This window comes from Drosophila suzukii, chromosome X (assembly GCF_043229965.1).
Source record: "Drosophila suzukii chromosome X, CBGP_Dsuzu_IsoJpt1.0, whole genome shotgun sequence".
Lineage (NCBI taxonomy): Eukaryota > Metazoa > Arthropoda > Insecta > Diptera > Drosophilidae > Drosophila > Drosophila suzukii.
In genome coordinates this window covers 22247428-22267867 of record NC_092084.1, presented here as the reverse complement: position 1 = coordinate 22267867, position 20440 = coordinate 22247428, and the positions used below count along the sequence as shown (strand labels likewise).

The following is a 20440-nucleotide window of genomic DNA, read 5'->3' as shown; positions in this document are numbered from 1 at the left end:
TTCCTGCGAATTCTTATTAGGGGGTTCACCCATGTCTCCGTTTAAAGAAATCAAACATTTTTTGGCATAAATAGCACTACAACTTGAATTTCGGACACATTAAACAGGCTTTTAATCAGAAAATTACCCGATTTTCGATTTAGGCACTCCAATTTACGATGGTCCCGTGCTTACCACTTCCTGCAACTAATTCACCCCGCTGGCAGATGAAAGTTGCTCCTGAGTGTGGAAATGGTAATGAAACCGCATTCATCGGTGCCCACGAAACTTTTTCACAAATCATAAATGGGCCCAGGATACACACGCTGCAGTTTAGTGACTCCGCAGCATTTCCGGATCCCCTTGATAGAGCCCCCCCCTCCTTCTAACCCGCTCTTTAAAACCCTTTTTATCCTGCTTTTGCCCCCCTTAAACCACTGCCTCATTGGTTATGCCAATTGCAAAAAGTCCTGGGCAACAATTGAAATTGCCGGACTCGTTGATGAGACTTTAAGCTGTGGCTGCAGCTGAAACCCCGCCCCTAATTACGTATTACCAGATGACTGCCATTAGGTCCGCCCCCCTCCCAGCTACACCCCTGTCCACATTTTAAAGCTGAACCATCTTAAAGTGCTGGAAAACGCACCATTTAGTCGACTGAATGCTCTACATTTTGGTTGGCTTTGGTTTGTTGATGTTTCTACTTTTTCGTGGGCGGGGCTCAAAAGGGGGTCTTCGGTGGGTTCAAAAGGGGTTTCTGGGGGTCATGTGGAGGACTGTATCCATTAGCTGATATGGCAGAGGAGCTGAGGAATCTAAGCCCAAAGCCAGACTCGTCGCAACCGCAGACCAACGTGAGTGACCGGCGACGACTAGACAGTGCGAATATGTGTGCGACTGACCCCCGGTCATGCCCCCTAAACCATGGTGCACCTAGCCCCAAGCCCCTTCCGTCCGCCGCCCCTGGCTACCCTCGAAAAACTGCCGCATTGTGTGGCCAAAAAGCGAAACCGCGACTGCAACTGGGCCCAGCAATGGAAAAGGCACTGAACAAAATAAGACAAGCAGGGGCTTAAAAAAAATGTAAGTAAATTATAGTTTCTTTATCGAGTTACTCACAATAATTATACATTTTAAATTCCAGAAGTTTAAACAACAAAAAGAAGAAAGGATATGGTACCTATTTTATTTTCTGCCGGCCCTCTGCCGACACACATACAATAGACAGTACACAAAAAAAAACAAATTAGCTTAAAAATGTAAATGCAATTGCTTAATTTAACAATGTACCTTTTAAAAGCGCTAGTGCATTCACTAATAAAAAATCTGCTAAGCAGCATAACAATATTATCACTTAATTAATGTAAGTGATAACTTTATGTTCTTCCAAAAAATATTCCAGGAAATAAAAAAACAATAATATAAAAAAAATTATGTAACTGATGACCTTATGTTCTTCTAACAAATTGTCTACGAAATAAAAAAACAAAACTTCAATTTGCTAAAATTTGATATTGCTGATACACACACATATTCGCTAAAAATATTGTATGGCACATTTTTTCCAAGTGTAGTAGGGACCAGCAAAGCGGACAGCAAAGGACCCATGGAGAACGGATGCGAATCGAGAGCGGAAAGCGTGACAGATAGATGGGCTGGGGCAGCAAGGGGTTAATGAAAGAGGGAATTTAGTTCGAGGCACTGTGGAAATGATTAAAATGTATTAGGCAAAATTAAGTTGGTTAAACAGAGAAATGGGGGGGGGAATAAAGGGGTAAAAATGGGATAAAAACCTAGCAAAAAAGCAACGAGTAATGCAAAAAGGTAGAGCGTGACAAATGCATTAGACTCCTTTGCATAAAAACATTACCGCCATTACCAGTTTGACAAACTGACAATCCTTCACTAAGAAATGTACACTACTCTTATAGTCTACAACAATGTATCTTTAGAATAGAATGTATTGGTCACCCACCTTTTACAACAAATACCAAAATCCCAAGAGATGATTCAACATTAAACTGCAACATTTTAGCGAATTTCTGAAACTTTGTTTATTCACCTGAAATTAATCCTAGTTTGACTTCTCTAAGGTTAATTGGTTTGCTTGAAGGGAGGGGAAAACCGAACGAGGGTCGCGGGAAAACCGGGGATTCGAGGTACCCACTCAAAGCTTAATAATCCCCCCCTCTTCCCCTTTTGGAATTCGCAAGCCACTGTAAACAGGTGCAAAACTTGCAGAGCAATTTCTGCGACCCCCCTTAACTTTTTCGCCCAGCTTTCCACTTTTTCCCTCGTTCAAATAGTTGTAAATGGGCGAAAAAGCAAACAAAAACTGAGATCCACTTGAAAGGGAAAACAAGAAAAATCATTGAAAGGCAACAATGCTGGGAAAACAAAAGGAAAACGAAATGCAAAGCCAGCGACCACTAAATAAGTGGAGTGCGTGGACGAGTGGAAATGCGGAAAAGCGGATGCAAGAAGGTCCATGTGGGAAATAAATAAAGGATCAAGCGATTCCCTGCGATTGTGCGAATGGGGAATACTGGGTGGATAAATGGAGATATGGGGGGGTACAGAACTCGAAAGAACTCGAAAGGTGGCGAACCAAATAGATAGCACCAAATAGATAGTCAGCAAAAGGAAATTCACTATATAATATTGTATAAATGTTATATAAACTATACAAATAGGTTTAAATAGTTAGGTTATATAAGGTCAAATTGTGTTAATAATTAAAAATAAATCATTTCTTTAGAAGTTTTTATGCAATCTTATAATAGAAAGCTATTTTTGAGTTATGTACTTATTTAAAAATATGTATTTTTAAGCCCCGATACTATAATTTCAGCCGCAGTTGTCTTTGGCACAAGCGATTTACCACCACTTCCTGTGTTTTTATAACCAGTTCGCACTGTAATTAACCCTTTAACTTCTCTTTCTGCCGCTGTAAAGCCCAATTTTCGTCGAATTGGCCATTCGTTAAGAACCGTAGCAAGCGCTTTACAAGATCTGAGTCATCAAAGGTTCGGTCCCTTATCTGGGCATGTGTGTTCCCGATAAGCCCTATCACCAACATCGCCGGAAACATGGAAAGGCCATTAAATCGACCACCTTCTCAGTTGAAAGCCGGAGCTGCTGCAGAACGGACAAGAAAATGACAGGTAATCAAGTCGAGGGCAAAGATGCCATAACAAGAAACCATTTGACCAAGCGGAAAAATAATAATATCAGTTAACTTATCTAAGGTCTTTGTAATATTAAAACTTGTAATTAAATTAGTTTATTTGAAAACATTAGATTGTGTCGTGTAATATTCTTCTAAATTATTCGGAATGTATTTCATTAAAATAAAGTAAGAAATACTTTCAGTTTATTGACATACCATTAAAATGCACAATTTTTATAGTTCGTTTTGCTTAAACCTTTAATGATCTATGATATTTATTTATTGTGAATTTTAAAACATTTTATATTGGATGGCATAATGTAATTTTGTAGGAAACACATTGTAAATGATTGGAGCTGTATTTTAACAATTAAAATATGTTTTAATTCTGTATTTTTTTGGTAAAGTTAATGGCAATATTTTTAGTCTTTACCACAAAAAGAGCTTACACTTCGCTGAACAAACTCCAAAATAAATAAAATCAGTTTTCTTTGAAAATTTTAAGACCACAAATGGGTGAAAATCTTTCCCAATTTTTATATATCCGTATAGCCAAACAATTTCAGTTTTTTCTGTTTTTATCCCTGAAAGTCTCCTAGTGTTAATAATGGTTTTTATATAATCCACAGATCACAAATGGATGCACTTTAGCCACGGCAGCGTGCCGCCAAACGCCGTGGTGGCTGGCCATGATTCGGATGGGGACACCATCTACGTGGGACGAGCCTTCTTCCACAACGACATGCTCCCTGCGAAGGTGATTCCCAACAAGGGCAAGGCCTACGTGGCCTACGCCCGGGAGGAGCACGAGCTGGAGAACTACGAGGTCCTCTCCGGCTATAATTACGAGTGGCTGCCGGCGGAGAATGGTGAGGTGCCGCCCAGCGCCGTGAAGGTGGGACGCAATGTGGATGGGGAGTACTTGTACGCGGGCAGGGGCTACCATGCCGGCAGCTTGACCATGGGCAAGGTGCATCCCTCCCACGGCTGCCTGTACATTCCCTACGATACCGATGAGGTTAAGATCTTCGGCTACGAGGTGCTCAGCCAGCCGGAGCGCTGGGTTGACACCACAGCTACGGATATTCCGGATGGCGCCCTGGTTGCGGGTAACGATTCGAATGGGGATACCATCTATGTGGGCAGGGTCTTCCGGAATGGAGATCTACTGCCCGCCAAGGTGGTACCCGCGAAGGGCAAGGCCTATGTCGCCTACGCCCAGGCAGAGCACGAGCTCACCGATGTCCAAGTGCTGACCGGATCCGGCTTTCGATGGGTACCCGCCTCGCATGGCAACGTGGCTCCCGGAGCCCTCTCCTCCGGTCCGAATGTGGACGGGGAACCCCTGTACGTCGGCCGGGCCATCTACTGCGACAGCCTGAGTGTGGGCAAGATCCATCCCTCGCACGGCTGCATCTACATCCCGTTCGGCGGCGAGGAGGTGCGTCTGGAGAACTACGAGGTTCTGGTGAGGATCTAAGCGGGTTCCTAAGCCTTCCTTCCTTTTTTTTTTGAATTCTTTTTTTGTACCCCAGAAGAAATCTTTATAAAAAATCGCAACAAAGAAAACAAATAACAAAATTGACAAAACAAAAATATTGTGCATTTTTCTTGAAGAAAACCTATCTACCTCCATTATAAATATAACAAAATATTAAAAAAAAACTAACTATAAAACTTTTTTGTATGAATATACCAACATTACAATTATAATTACAGTGATTTTAGGGTACCAAGTATTTTGTTGTTGCAGTTTGTATAGTTTTGACCATTAAACTAATCACAAATGTTCTTAAAATTGCTTATCATCACCCTGAAGTCGGTGCACCCACACATTTAAAAATGGTTTGGTATTAATTAAGTTATTAAATAACAATAATTTTACCGGAACTGCGGTAATTATATATTTTTTATGACGAATATATGCGTACTGTAATCACCACCATAAAAAAAATTTGATATTATTGACTTAACTTTCTGTAATCTACCTCAGAAATCAAAAAAGAAGTCCCCCATTCATAAAGAATTTTGGTAATACTAGGCCCCTGTGATTGTCATGGAAAATTCGAGCTGTCGCGTAAGGGGAATTCGTACTAAATGTGTTATCATATCGGTTATCAATTAGCAACAATCAGTTGATTTCTGGCCATAAATGTACGTCTACTTATTATAGCATAATTAACCATTTGCACTCGCGTAGTGAGTTAACAAACCATCTATCTGGGCCAGGTCGTAAAACTTAGTCAGATATCGCGGTTATCAATAAATGTATATATTTCATTAACTTCCTTAAAGAATAAAAGGCTGGCGACACCTATGTAAAGTAACCAAAACTTTAAAAAACATTACAAGCGCCACCTATTGAGATCCGCTTTCGTTCGATATTTTTCCTATAGGTGTCGGTGGCATTGTCCTATTTAGCGAAGTTTTAGTCCATTTTAGCGGAGCTAACTTCCACAGCTAGCTAAGTTACCCTCCCAAGCAATGGTTTTTGTTCCATTTCTAATAGCCGCTTCACACTACTGCGTGTTTTCTATCGATAAAAGTAACTAAAAGTTAAATAAACTTTATTTGATTTTATTAGGAAGGATTGAAAATTGTTGCTGTCCTACAGTCATATTTACCCCAAAAATATGTATTTTTCTTAAAACAGCTGTGGCTTGTTGTGCTTACAATAATAGTATCAGAATATTTTCGTAAGGTCCAAGCCAGAGTACACAACTTTAGACTATCATATTTTAAAAATACCTGTAGGAAATAAAAACTCGCTTTCAAAACAGAACATTTCTAGCTTAAATAGATCCCACATAACTTTTTTGTTGTATGATACTTATATGAGATAAGCTAAATAAATTTATTTCTGTAAAAGAGCATCATAGAAAAATCTATTTAATTGGCTGGACCACCTTCGGCAATACAGTCAAATGAAATGATTTACCTATTGATTGTTTATTACGATATAAATTTATTTCGAACTAATGCTCCCCTGTCCTTATCAATTTAAAAATAGGGAACATCTGATATGATATGCTTTTCGGCCCAGTGTGGTCGCAAATTCGAAGCTATCGAATTACTTTCGTTATCGATAGGCAGCTCACGGTAGTGGGCAAAGGCCTTAAGCGGGAAATCGCGATTTTTTAGTGCATTTGGCGCCGAGCATTTTGGGAAGTTCCCCGCCTGGTAATACTCTGCTCGCAAACAGCACCAAAATCGGACGTTGTCGCGAAAAGTGCAATTCGGACTATTTTTTTGCAAACAAAACTGAAAAGAGAGTGACGTGACGAAAGCGTCGAGTGACGAAGTGTGTGCGCTGCATTTGTTTACGATTCTTCTGGCCAAGAGCGTGGAAGAGGAAGAGCGGCGCGGGAAGAAGAAGAAGAAGCAGAACACACGCAACGTGCAACATTGTGTGCGTGTGTTTGCTTGTTTGTTTGTTTGTTTGTGTGACGAAAATACAACAAGTGCAAACAACAATAATAATAGCAGCAGCAACAACATAACGACTCCTTGTTAAAACGAGACAGCAACAACAACAGGAGTGGGGCGAAAGAGACAGAGCGGTCGTTGTTGTTGTTGTTGTTGTTGGTGGCTCACACTGATAGCAATGATTAATGAAGATTCCGCCGCCGCAACAACAAATCAAGTAATGTACCGCTTAACTAATAATATTTGGGGGACCTTTAGAACCCCTTCTTTTCATATGTGTTTTACATTGTCCCATCTTGAGATTTATTTTTTCGTCACCTACGTGGCCGTGTCGAAATCATTATTGTACTTGTACCTATTGGAAAGTACAAGTTACTAATTCTCTGTTTTGAGGAAGCCAATTGTTAAAAGATTTTTGATATGACAGTAAACACACCTCCTAACTCTTAAGAACTGTGCTTATCTTAATCATTTTTCATGAGGTATTTCATCTTGTTTTCTTTTATTTTGATTTATAGAGAGATTAATCACCTACGTGGCTATACAAATATTAAAATATTCCAGAATATTAAAGAAAATATATTTCATTATAAAGAATCCTTGACAGCAATCTTATTACTAATTTAAAAAAAATCATAGCTCAAAACCATTGAAAACCTTATATGAAATTGTAGAAAGGAGATTTTTTGATTGATTATTTTGGGATTTTTTTAGTACTCATTAAAAGTACATTCAATGTATAAACATATGGACATACGTGGCCTTCTATTATTACAAGAACAGTATTTGCATTTTAAAAAGAACGATGAATTTTTTTAGCTTCTGTACATAAGTATAAAATGATTATAAAGGGAGCATATTTTTTTGTTAATTATAAGTTATTTCCGCTATTGATAAAACAAAAATAACCAAAATATATAGTCTTTTTAATTCCTTATCAACCGAAAATAAATTTGATTGCACTAAACAAACATTATTTTTTATATATTTCTTTTTTAAATAACTTATTGTTTAAATTTGATTGTTTTAAATTTGTTTGGCTTAGTACTCCAAGTATTTCTTACTGTAGTGATGCAGTTTTTTACCAAATCGAATTTACTTAATTTGTTGCATTTCCTTTGACCAGTAAAACTCTTCCATTTTTATTTGCCTACGCTATCGAAAACTTGGCATTATTTTGCTGCGGTTTCAACTTCTTTTTTTTCTTATTCTCGTTCCTGCTGCAACTTCTTCTTCTTCCTAATGAGAGTGCTTCAATTTCAATGCACTTTTTTTTCAACTCGCGTTTTTTGCACATGTGTGTAAGAATCTCCAGCTGCGGCTGTCTGTGTGTGTGTGTGTGGGTTTGCGATATAAAATTGCAAAAAGGGCGCTTCATTTGTTCGCCGCCCCTGTGCCACGCCCCCTTTCTACCTTGGGGCGGGATTTTCATTTTATTTTGTCAAAGTTTGTTGCACTTTTCGCAGTCAGCGCGAACAAGTCCTTCGCATCCTGCCTTCCTTTGTCCCCACACTTCTGACTCCCTCCCCGCTCACTTTATCCCCTTTTACTCCTTTTTTTATTTAATACATTTTTTCTTTCAACAATTAGTCGCAGCTGCTGGAAGTGCAGAAATGCAAAAATGCAGCGGTAGAAACAGAAACGGCGATAATAGACAAAAGAGGTACAGTGGAACCTGCCAAATAACAAAACATTAAAAAAAATTTCAAAAAATGCACTCTATAATTTAGAAATTTTTATAAGTATTGTTTAAATAATTTCAATACATAGATTAGCACTAAATTTAGATCAAAATAATATGGGATTCATTAAAAAACATTATGTCATTATAGATTTTACTTCGGTGCACTTATGGGAACTCCGCAAAATATTAAAAACTGTATCTAAAACATCATTCAGCATCGGCAAAGTTATAAAAAAGATAATAGTATCATATTATAATTTTGATAATTTAAAATATTGATATTATAATTTTATTATAACAATATATTACATCATAAAAACACATTACACTTACATTGCTTTTATGGGAACTCCACAAAATATTAAATACTTTTTCTAAAACATCCTTCAAGACGTGTGTTCACTGTATCAGCATCAGCAAAGTTATCAAAAAAATAAGTTGATAATATAAAATTTTGATTTAATTATTTCAATACTTAGATACGCCCCACATTAGTACTATACTATTAAAATCATTATATCGCATGGATTTTATTTCGATGCACTACTAGTAACTCCTTGAAATATTAAAAACGGTTTCTAAAACATCGCTCAAGGCGAGTGTCCACTGTATCTGCATTAGCAAAGTTATAAAAGAAATAAATACTAGTATGATGTAATTTTGATAATTTATAATATTGGTATTATAATTTTAATACCATAGATCATATTATATCATACAAAATCATTACACTTACATACATTGCACTTATGGAAACTCCACAAAATATTAAAAACTTTTTCTAAAACATACTTCAAGGCGAGTGTCCACTGTATCTATTTATATATAACCAAAGTTATCAATGAGATAAATACTATTATCATAAAATTGAGATAATATAAAATATTGGTTTAATTATTTCAATACTTAGATACGCCCCACATTAGTATTATATCTTTAAAGAAATCATTAAATCGCATGGATTTTATTTCGATGCACTCCGTGAAATATTAAAAACAGTTTCTAAAACATCGCTCGAGGCGAGTGTCCACTGTATCTGCATCAGCCGCACATTTCTCTGCGCTGGCTTATTTATGTACATATTTTACTTGGCACTTGTTATATTTATACGCTCCACACACTCTTACAGCCACTGCCCCACCCCCTCCTCCTCCTCCTCCTCCACCTCCTCCTTGGACCCGTGTTCCCTTTCACCCCCGACCCCTTCGCCTTCGCCTGTGTGTCGTCATCAGTATGCCAGTTGTCACTTCATCTTTTTAAATGCGCCTCATGGTTTTCAATTTCGAGAAACAAGTGGCCCAAAAGTGCTGCTGCCCAAGTGCCCATATTACATATATACACACAGAGAAAATACCCCGGAAATTAGCCATCAATAAGACAGTTGTTCGGTTCAAAAGGAAGATATGAACTGCTTATGTGGGATATGAGATGCTTGACAAAGAAACTTTATTTTCCATTTTTAGATATCTTTATAATATGTTTGAAGTAATTTAAGTCATTAAAATTCTTGTATTTTTTTATATCCAAATTGAAAATCTTTAAAATTAAATTTTTTTCCTTGATAATATGGGAAGAGAGAGAGTTCGATAATACTTCTTATTTTAATTTTTTAAAGGCCTACTGGAATAATCATGTTGTATTTCTTCAGTTTTATTTGCTTTACGATTCGGTTAATTTTTTTAGACTTTAGAAACAAAAGTCCAAGTCCCCTAATTGGTCCCAGTTTCTTTTTTTAAAAACTAAAGAAACCCCAAGTCATTTTAAAAGAAAAACTACCTATTAAATTATTTTTATCAGGCAGTCAAACACAATTTTTCAAAATTATTACAATCGCAATTTAGTTTTAAAAACCCCGATTACATAAATTTCATCACATGATCAAATAATTACGATAACGTGACTGAAACCATTTTGCTGATGAAAATGAGGGGAACAACAGTAGGCAACTGATTTTTCTGTGTACGCCTCCTTCTTCTCAACGCCCGTGTAATTTTTACCCACCACCCCCCTTTTATTTTTCAATGACGCCCCTTTGCTTTCGGGCAAACTGCAGCCAAATGAAATTAGTCGTTGGAGTTGCTTAAAGAGTGCTGCGAACGCGAAAGATATGTATATCTTCAGATGCTCAAACTCAATAAGCCAACTAAATGCAAATTTCAAATTCATCCGTTCAGCACACAAACTCTCACACAATTTGCACACTTTTCGCCAGTATTTTTACCCTCGCGACTGTGTCTCAAAGAAAAAATCCTCTCCAAAGTTCACCCATTCCCGCCCAGACGAACCACCATCATAGGGCAAACATATCCCATACCATCGCACCACTCGCAGTTCTTGGCAGCGGTGTAAAATCATTATTCGTCACGCTCAGATTGCCTGCTTGAACGTCCAGGTAGACTTGTTCGCATACAACTCAATAACTCTGTCACACTCACCTGGTCTTTTGCATTTGGAAGTTCTCAAGGAAAAACTATGACAGCCGTTGGCGGGTTATTGAGGTGTGAATTTACCTCGGGAATCATTTTCGGTGAAAAAGAGGGGCTGCGTTTCGAACTTCCGCATAGCAGATTGAATAGGAAAATATAAATTATAAATCGAGCTGCATTGGAAACCTACTAAAAAGAGGTCTAGAATTTTTGTTATCCAGGGTGTTTCAATCACATAACAAGTTCATTTAAATTTAAATAAAATAAATAATGGGAAGTGATTTCGGCACATCATTCAAAATATCTTGATTCTATAACATGGGTTATATAGGGGTGCTACAAAAAACACTAGATTTTGAAATAACTTTTAAATGTAATTTTCAGTACTAAAAAGTAAGCAACAATATATGTTATGCTTAGAAGTGCAATGAAATCATTCAGAAACGCGACCATTTTTTATTCATTGCATACTTTTAGACACCTAAAATATCTTATAAAAGTGATTTCAAAACCCTGGTATAGCACTCACCATAATTTGATTTTGTTCAAGTTTAATTAATTTTTAAAAATGTATAAAGTGGTAATAATGTTTTACTTGACCCTCCATTACGATTTTTGGGTAATTTTATATTTTTCAATGATATGTCGATCTAAGTTTGTGAAATTAAAATCCAAATAAAGGTGCTTTAACAATGAAAATGGTCGTAATATTTTTGAAAGTAATTTCTCTGGTATTTTCACGATTAAAATAATATGTCTTTGTTGGAATTTACCAATGAAATCTGCACACCTGTTGATTCTTGTTGATTTTGTTCTGGCCGACGTGCTATGGACTAGTGAAATTACATTGGAAAAACGTGACGCTCATGCTGTTAATGGGCACTTTAGGTCCAAACAAAAAAGGAAAAACGAAACAGTAAAAATTAATTATGAACAAAAACATTGTGCATTTATCATCATTCATTCATATTAACTTGGCCTATCAGCATTTTTCTTCGTTCTGCCAAATCGGGGTCCATCAAAAGCCGGAAAGAAATAAAACGAAATGAATATGAGAATAATGAAAATTAAGGCAAATATGCAAAAGGGCGACACGCAACGTTGACTGTTTGCACTGAGCTGGCCAACAAAATTTTTGATGATGGCCTCGGAAAGGAAGTTGGTTTTTTGGGGTTTTTATATATATTTTTTTTTAGGGAAGAGGCAGGGCCTTCGCAATTGCACAAATTGCCCTGGCGAAGTGAGAGAACATTTGAGGAAAACCCCGGCAAGGAAAAGGAAACTCCTTGGCTCCATTAAAAGTTGGGCCATTTGACATCGGGCGCGTTGGCCCCACTCTTTCGTCCCCCCGAAAAAAGAAGTTTTAATGGCCTTTCCACGAAATCTTCTCTGGGACACGTAAGCCCTTTTGTCAAGCTTCTCTTTTGCGCGAAAGAAAAAGAAAGCGCGCAGAGAGAGTGACGTCAGAGGAGGCATGCCATAAGAAGGCTACACTGCAGAAAAGCAGGTCTGTATATTACAAAATTTCAAAAACACCTAAATTGGAATATTAATTTCCAGTATGTATCCTTGAAAAATTTTTAAATGACCTACCAAAAATTACACTGAATTGCTCAAAAAATGGTATATGTGTGTATAAAAACTTAAGCAATTATACATATTTTCAAAATTTACGAAACATATATTCGTTAAATAAAACTTTTCATATGATAAAGTTAACCCAAATTTTTAAAATTTGTATTTTAAAAATTATTTGCTGAAATTCTTTTCAGTGAAGACAAACTGTTAGCGAGAAGTGTAAAAGTCATGCAAAAATAATGGGGTTAAATAGTAAGCCACTTTGAATCAATAAAAATGCGGAAATATATATTATACAAAGATGAGAGATTATATGCCCCATTTAACTCATTAAACTGGGCTTATAAGAACCTCTGTAATAATTTATTTTTAAGACAGGCTTTAAAAATAATATTTAAAGCAATGACAATACAAAAAGTGTCTTAAGAATATACTCAATGATTTCATAATTTCTTCTGTAATTACATTATTTTAAAACAAACTAATGACAAATACTTTAAATAAAAAACTTACAAATTTCGATAAGCAATGGCATAGCTGATAAATTTTAATCAGTTGAAATATGCTGAAAATATGGCATTCTTATATAAATAGATGGTTGTGAAATCCGTGCGAATAACAGGTTTAATATTCCATTTAATTGTTGATTATTAAATTAAGCATTATTGAAGCAGAATATACTAAGTGTTTATTAATTCAATGCTTCTGGATAAAATGCCAGTCAACTAGAAAGTAGTCATCAGGTTTGCATGTCCAATATATGTATTAATAATAATTGATTTTTTTCGGTGCCTAGGGAACGAGTTAAAAAGTATGCAAATGCAAATGAAATGAAACGAAATGAAATAATATAAAATGAAATAAGAGAAACGCATTTGGCATGCTTATCAGTTTTTAGCTCCGAATAAAATAATAAAAACCCCGCAACGCCTCCTCAACGGAAACTTTGTTGCCAATTTGCATACAATGCAGTTTTCAGTTTGCAGTTTTCCGTTTTCATCTGGCAGTTTGCAGTTGGCAGTCCACAGTTCACATTTCACCGGACCGATCGTTACATTTTGAGCAATTTGTTTTTATTATTTGATGGTGCTCTATTTATTTGGATTAGCTGCTGCACAATGTCAAAGTCATTTAATTGCTGGCATGCATAGTGAGTGTATAGGCTCGCCTTTCAATCGATCCATCGATAAGCATTTGTGTGCTCCCCCCGTTCAATCTCGTTTTATTTATTTATTTTCTGCTGTCATCAGAAAAGTTTCGGGTTCATTGACTCGAGGCATTTGGTTTATACGAGCGCTTCTTTCGCTCGCCATCTGGGGTGTTAATTACTTTTTGTTTTAATTGTCAATTTATTGGGGTCACATCGAACGCAGCGTAACACTAATTTGCGGGCAAAGCCTCTTTGACGGCTATTTTCCCAAGGATTTTCTTTAAGTCCGTGGAAAATGACAGCCGTTAAAATAACTTAATAAGTACAGTAGGGACTTCGTAAAAGGATACGGAAGTAACCAACACTAAAAATGTGCATTTAATAAATGTAGGAGGATATTTATCATTGTTTTATTGTTACAAATTTTAATTCATTGGGAACTATGGTTAAAAAAAATATATACATTTTGATTGACCTCTATTTTTATCACTATAGCAACAAATGTTTTACATATGAATACAATATTATACCAAACAAAACCTTGTAAAAGCTCTATTTTTTTAAATGTAAAACATTTCAAATGCCATTTAAGAGGATAGTCATATATGTGTGATATTGTTTCAAATAGAACACACAAAAATTATGTAAAATTCAGAATATTATGTGCTTTAGTTATATGTGTATAATTAAAAGCACCATCCATCCTGTAGCAGCGAATTTTAATGGAAACGATTTATTTTGAAAGGGCTTAGTTCATGTAAGCAACAGCGTTATTGCATATTTATGCGCTTCCCCACACACATTGCCAAAAATTCTGATAGTTGGTTGCCATTTAAGCCAGTTACACCCACAGAAGTTGGCCTGGTTTTTGATTGCCCGCTGATGCCTGACGGCTCTTGAGGAGCTTATGGCCCTAAGCTTCTCAACTGTTAATTACAAACAAACGAGTGCTCACTGGGGCGGCAGGCATCGGAAATTATATTCACGGAAGAAGTGGTATCGCAAAATCTTCGCTTCTAGCCGGGCTCATAATCTATGCCCGGCCAGGTTCAATGCACTTGTCGATTTCACAGCTGAATAAAGTCGGGCACTCCCAGGCCCCCTAATTCCAAACCCCCAACCCCCAACCCCATAGACCCCGTATATCTCCCCCGGATTCGACGCTATATTTATACAGCAGTTGACATAACACAAATTGAATTATAACATTTTTACCGTCTCCGCTTTCTCGGGCATTGCCGCCATCCAGTATCCATCGTTTTTTTATTTTTTCTATACGTATTCCGGTGACGTTTCGTGTGTAACGCGATCAGACGTTAAGTTTTAATTAACACATTTTCCAGGGAGCCAACTCTGGGCTTCGATCGGGCGTTAGTGGGTTAAGCGGGAAGTAAGTCACTATCCACGAGTCACGTTAAATCCAATGGCGTTGCGCTTCGTTGTGCAAATGTTCCGGGAATATTCGCTCCATTGCATCCGAAGGGGGGAAAAAATGCGAGGGATGGAGGGCAAATCCCTGTCAACTGCTCCCGGGTTTAGATAACGCCGGTGCTGTGCCATAACCTAGCCCCCCTGGAACCCCCAACTTAGGTACTACTACCTCAGCGCGGCAGCAGTGATGCGAACTACATTATTTGATTGCCAGCATTCACCAACTTTTAATTGCAAAACATTCCCAGATTACAAGAATGTTTATAGGTGTTTACTTAGGATATCTTGTAAACACCAGAAGTCTTACGTTTATCTTCAGGTTATTTAACAGAACATACATTGTACAAACCCACTTGCAGATTACTTTAGACATTTTCAAGACTTCTCGCACATGTATGATAGTTGAAAAACGAAAAACCAACAAGGAAAGTTATAGTCGACTATCAGATACCCCTTACTCTGTTAACCAATCTTAAAATAAAAAAACTTTATAGGGTCGGAAACGCTTTGTTTTCTTCTTTTGGAAGATGATTCAATTCTAATATGACATAATATATTATTCAAATAACCTTTCTTGCCTAATAAACTTAAAATTACAAACATGCGAAATCTTCAAAATGCTTAGATAAATACAAATAAGTTCTCGTTTAAGAAAATAATTCTAGAAAGAAAAACAAACTAAATGTGTGTTTTATTTTATTTGATCTATTTTTGCTTCGACACAGACGGTCGTCTCAAGAAATCTAAGAAAATAGTTAAACAATGATTTAGTCATAAACTCTGGCATTTTATTTCCCATTCATCAAATGGTCTATCGAATGTCATCCAATATGCTTTGGTAAATTGCAACCAAAAGTGCTTAAAGCCGTCAATGTATTTATAAATCGAAACAATATGCTAGTCTTTGCCTAAACACACATAATTCAGCATCACAAAGATCTAATTTAATTTTAATAGCCACATTTCATTTTGGTTCGGAATGTTTGGCCATGCAGCTCGGCGGCAAGTTATTCGATTCATATGGAAATTAAATGGAAACAATAAACCAGGGGAAAAACGGCACAGAAGCTCTGGACCACAAAAAAGCTTGTTTATTTGGGTTTTCTGAACACAAATCATAATAGTCTGTACAGCATACAGTTTTAATTAAATTAAAAATGCCTTCCCCTGCCTGGTTTATTTGCATGGGATTAGTGATTGATGTTTTGGCATTGCCGCTACCATGGACTTTTCCCCCATTCTGACCTTTAGAGGCGACCAGAACTGACGGGATTATAGCCAAGTTAGACATCTCAGGAACGGGGGGCTGCTGCATATTGTCTGAAGTAATTTATAATATCACGACGTGACGTGCTTTTGCCTGATAAATGAGCCGAATGTCGCCACGGAGTCAGTTTGCTAAATAATAAACTCTCGCCCGTTGGGGAAAGGGAGGCGAAAATGTGAAGAGCCACGTTCCGCTGGAAAAATAGAATGGCTACGCTCTGCCGGCTGGGATCAGCCCCATTTTTCTACCCACTTTTCCACCACCCCCATTGGAACCCCCCCACCCCCCAGGGAACCCACTTTCTTCCGCCTTTCTAACTGTGCTTAAGCCGCAGCGTTTTGTTTTCGCACTTTGCGCGCTTTAGTTTCGGAATTTTCCATCAAATCATCAACACTTCCCGCAGAAAGCGTGGCTCAACATTATTTATGCAGATTTTCTTTCTACTTTTTGCCCGCTTTTCCCAGGGACAAAAGACAAGAGATAGTGGGCGCAACAAGCGTGTGAACTAGCGCCAGGCTATTTCTACCCAATACAGTGGGGCAAATTGGTAGTATCAGCCTTATACATATTCAAAATCCAATCTAATATATTTATTTTCAACCTGCTGATAAAAAAAATTATCTTATAATTTTGAATCTTTGAACTACTGTACTAGAATTGAATTAAACTAGAATTAAAAAATATCTGGGATATAATAATTATTTTAGAATGAAAAGATACCCGTTATTCAGCTAAAGAGAGTGCGAGAGAGAAGTAGATATGCTTGCTGCAAATCGACTGTTTCCCATATTGCACACCACACCAACACGCCACCTAGCGTCTATTCGTATAGATTGAATTTGCGCTGCGCAAGAATCTGTAGAATCTGCATGCTTAATCCCAGCATTCTAGCTCTTATAGTTTCCGAGATCCGTTCATACGGACATGGTAGGATAGAATCCTGATCAGGCATTTATATACTTTATAGGGTCGGAAACGCTCCCTTCTACCTGTTACATACTTTCCAATGAATCTAGGAGTACGGGTATAAAAGATCCTATTTTTATGAGAAACAAATTCGTAAAGCATTAGTACCCCTTTTCAAATTTGCATTTGAAAATATAAGTACAATAATTCAACGGGTTATGTAACGCTACATTTATTTCCTGAACACCCATTATTCTAGCTAAATCCCCATTTTCCCTTTGCGATCCACTGTAGGGTAGAGCCGAAAACAAAATGCCATTAAGCTTAAGTTGAGCATAACATAAGAACAAAAGCATCTGAGAACTGTTTGTGGAAATAAAAAACCCAAAGTCCCATAAAATAAAGTAGGAAAAACTCTTCGTATGCATAAACAATTTAATGCGTTCTCTGTGCGGGAGTGTGTGTGTGTGGCAATACAATACAATTTACACGCTTATTAATTTTTACAAGACTTTAACCGACACTTGAGCCAAACAACAAACAACCAACAACAAAGGCAACAAAAACTGGAGCGAATGCTTTCCAATGTGTGTGAATGTTTGCCAACATCACACACACTTTCAGCGCACCTCTTCAAACAAAAATTCAACTTGGTTTTCGGGTTATTATTATTTTTTTGGGTTTTTTTCTTTTTTTGTGTGGGAGCAGTGGAAAAAAAACAAAGAAAAGGGGTGCTCTGTGCCGTAGTAACTTTGCTCTAAAAAGTTTTGGCACCCATTTCGAGGGGGGGCGAATATATAAGCCACAATTTTAGCATGCAAAATATGGCCAAAAGGAATTTCTATTTTTATTTATTTTTTAATATCAAAACTTTTCGACACACGAAAAGCAGCAAAGCGGAGAATGTGGCAAGCCGAAGAACAAGCAAGGCCCTTGAGGGGATTCTGTCATATGTGGAAATACATTTGCAGGGAAATAAATGCTCATTTTTTAAAATAGGGAAAGAAATAACTTAGGTACAGTAAAAGATATGAAATATATTGTAAAGATATCTTAGCATTATTGTTGTGTCAAAAAACAAACAAAGTAAAGTATCATAGCATATATCATATCATATATGATATCATATATTATATCATATATAATACCATATATCATATCATATATCATATCATATCATCCTCTCATATCATATATCTTAAAACATTGCATTACAGGACTTTTAGATTATTAACTAAGCTATTTTTTTTTAAATACACGCTGGAATGACCTAGGTAAAGAAATGCTTATAAAAAGAATTAGAAGAATTTTTTTCTCTTAAGAAGAACATTATGTTTTAGTGCTAGTAGGTGTTATAGTAATTCTTAAAATAATATTTAAAAATTCCAAAAACATTTGTGGTGAGAAAAGCGTTTCAAGGGCTTTTCTTACATGGCCTTATAAATTTAGGATTGATTTCCGCCCTGCCATGTAAATTTTTTCCAAGTGTAGCGACGTGTCCTTGCTTGTTTTGCTCCTGCTTTTCGGGTCCTTGGGAGCAGGAGTGACCAACAAGTTGGCAGGATCAGATGGCAGGAAGTACACGAACACACACACACACGCTGGAAAAGTGCATGTGTAATTGGGAATAACGGGATATATGTTTGCACCAACAGCCAAAGGTGAAATGTGAAAGGAAAATGGGAAATGAAATTGAAAGGACAAGGACAAGGAAAAATGGAGAAGGAAGAAGGAAAACTCCTGCAATGACGACAAATTGCCAGCTTCTTGGAAGTTTGTGCCTGGCCAAAAAGAAAATAGTTTCTGAGCTTCAACGAGTGACGAAAGCTGCACACCCACCCACTAACACCCACAAATCATTTGTGAAAACTTGCAGTCTGTGTGTGTGGGCGGGAAATTGTGCGTGTACGGGTGTGTGTGCATTTTTCTTTTGCCAACAAATAATTTCAAATTTTAAATTAATTAAAGTTTTGCGGAATGGTAAAAGTTTACTTTCAGATTTTGTGCGTGGCAAATGAAAGGGAATTAACGAGAATGAGAATCGGAAGGTGTACAGCAATTTCGGTCACTTAAAAATAACTTTTAATTTCTTTTTTGTTTGAATTATTTAATTATGAACTAACGAGTTTTGTTTTAAAAATGAAAATATGGCATGATAGGAATATGGCTTGATAAAACATATGTACATTTAGTGTGATTCAAGCTATCAAAACTAGAATAACTAAGTATAATATTGACATAAGCGTTTGGATTGTAAGATAATTCTATATAAAGTTTTATTTACTTTAGTCTCCCCTAACACTAAAAAACATGTATCAGCCTAGAGCCAAAAGTAGTATTTAATCGTTATTGATTTACTAATGAGTTACTTCATTAATATTTCGTGCCATATGACAGAAGTCGTGATGTTTGCAATTGTTTTGAGTGACAGCCAATTAGTAAAGCGTGCTATTTTTGCCAACGTTTACCAAAAGATACATGTAGTTTCCAATGGTCTTTAAGCTCTTTAAGTTCACCCTTCACACGACTCCTTGTACAGTACGTTTTTCGCTTTGAGGCACTTTACTTTCCTATCTGCTTGCCAGTTGGTATCGCTCCGGCTTTCTGTGTCTATCATCCTGGCCTGCGCCACCTCACTTCCGCTCATACATATGTCGGAGCTGGGAAAGTTGGGAATTTAAAGGAATTATAAGTACTCGAGCATCTGACACGTCGGTCGCACTTGGGAGACTTGCCGGGGACTTGGCAGTTGGCAGTTGTCAAGTGTGCTCCGGCCACTCACTATCCCCCCCCCCCCCCCCTGCAAACCCAACCCGTTTTTCATCTGGACGGGGGGAAACCCAGTGACGAATGTCGCCAGAAACTCATATGCACTCCTGGTACTAAAGGGCAAATAGTTTGAGGGATTTCCAACGAGAATGTGGGCAATTACAGTCAAACGTGCATGGGTGGAAATTGATATCCCTGCTTTTAACCCTGAAGTGGTTAAGTAGGAATTAAAATTTATAGAAAGATCCTAGCTCTAAATATAACCAAAAAGGAATGTATATGTAATGTATCTTGTAAAATAATAGAAAATGGGGTTCCTAAAAATAAACTAACATGTTAAAATATTAAAGCAATTTTATTTATATAAAAAATATATTCAATTTCTAATATATTACTGTATTTGTAATTGTTAAATTGCCTGACCAGTTTTGCTTTAACCATGTGTTATAAATTATGTTTTAATTAGAATAGCATAAATGTGCATTATTTATATCATTTATGATACCCTTTATTTATTATTATTATTGATTATTTCAATTTATACATTTTTACAATGTGTTTATATACATATGTCATAAAAGTTTAAAAGATTCATGACTTTATGTAAATGCAAATGTGTGGTATCTATTTCACTTGGATAAATAATAAATATCCA

The 20440-nt window shown here is 36.8% G+C and overlaps 2 protein-coding genes across 3 annotated transcripts in view; one reads left to right on the top strand and one right to left on the bottom strand.

The window, feature by feature from the left end:
• The window catches only part of up (Troponin T, skeletal muscle), a 324715-nt gene that overhangs the window by 275835 nt on the left and 28440 nt on the right, over window positions 1–20440 (bottom strand). The window lies entirely within an intron of this gene.
• LOC108004597 (uncharacterized) lies at window positions 2998–4744 on the top strand. The gene is made up of 2 exons (XM_017067536.4): window positions 2998–3143; window positions 3778–4744. Exons 1-2 carry the CDS (start codon window positions 3026–3028, stop codon window positions 4626–4628), a joined length of 969 nt encoding a protein of 322 aa, XP_016923025.3. The 5' UTR covers window positions 2998–3025; the 3' UTR covers window positions 4629–4744.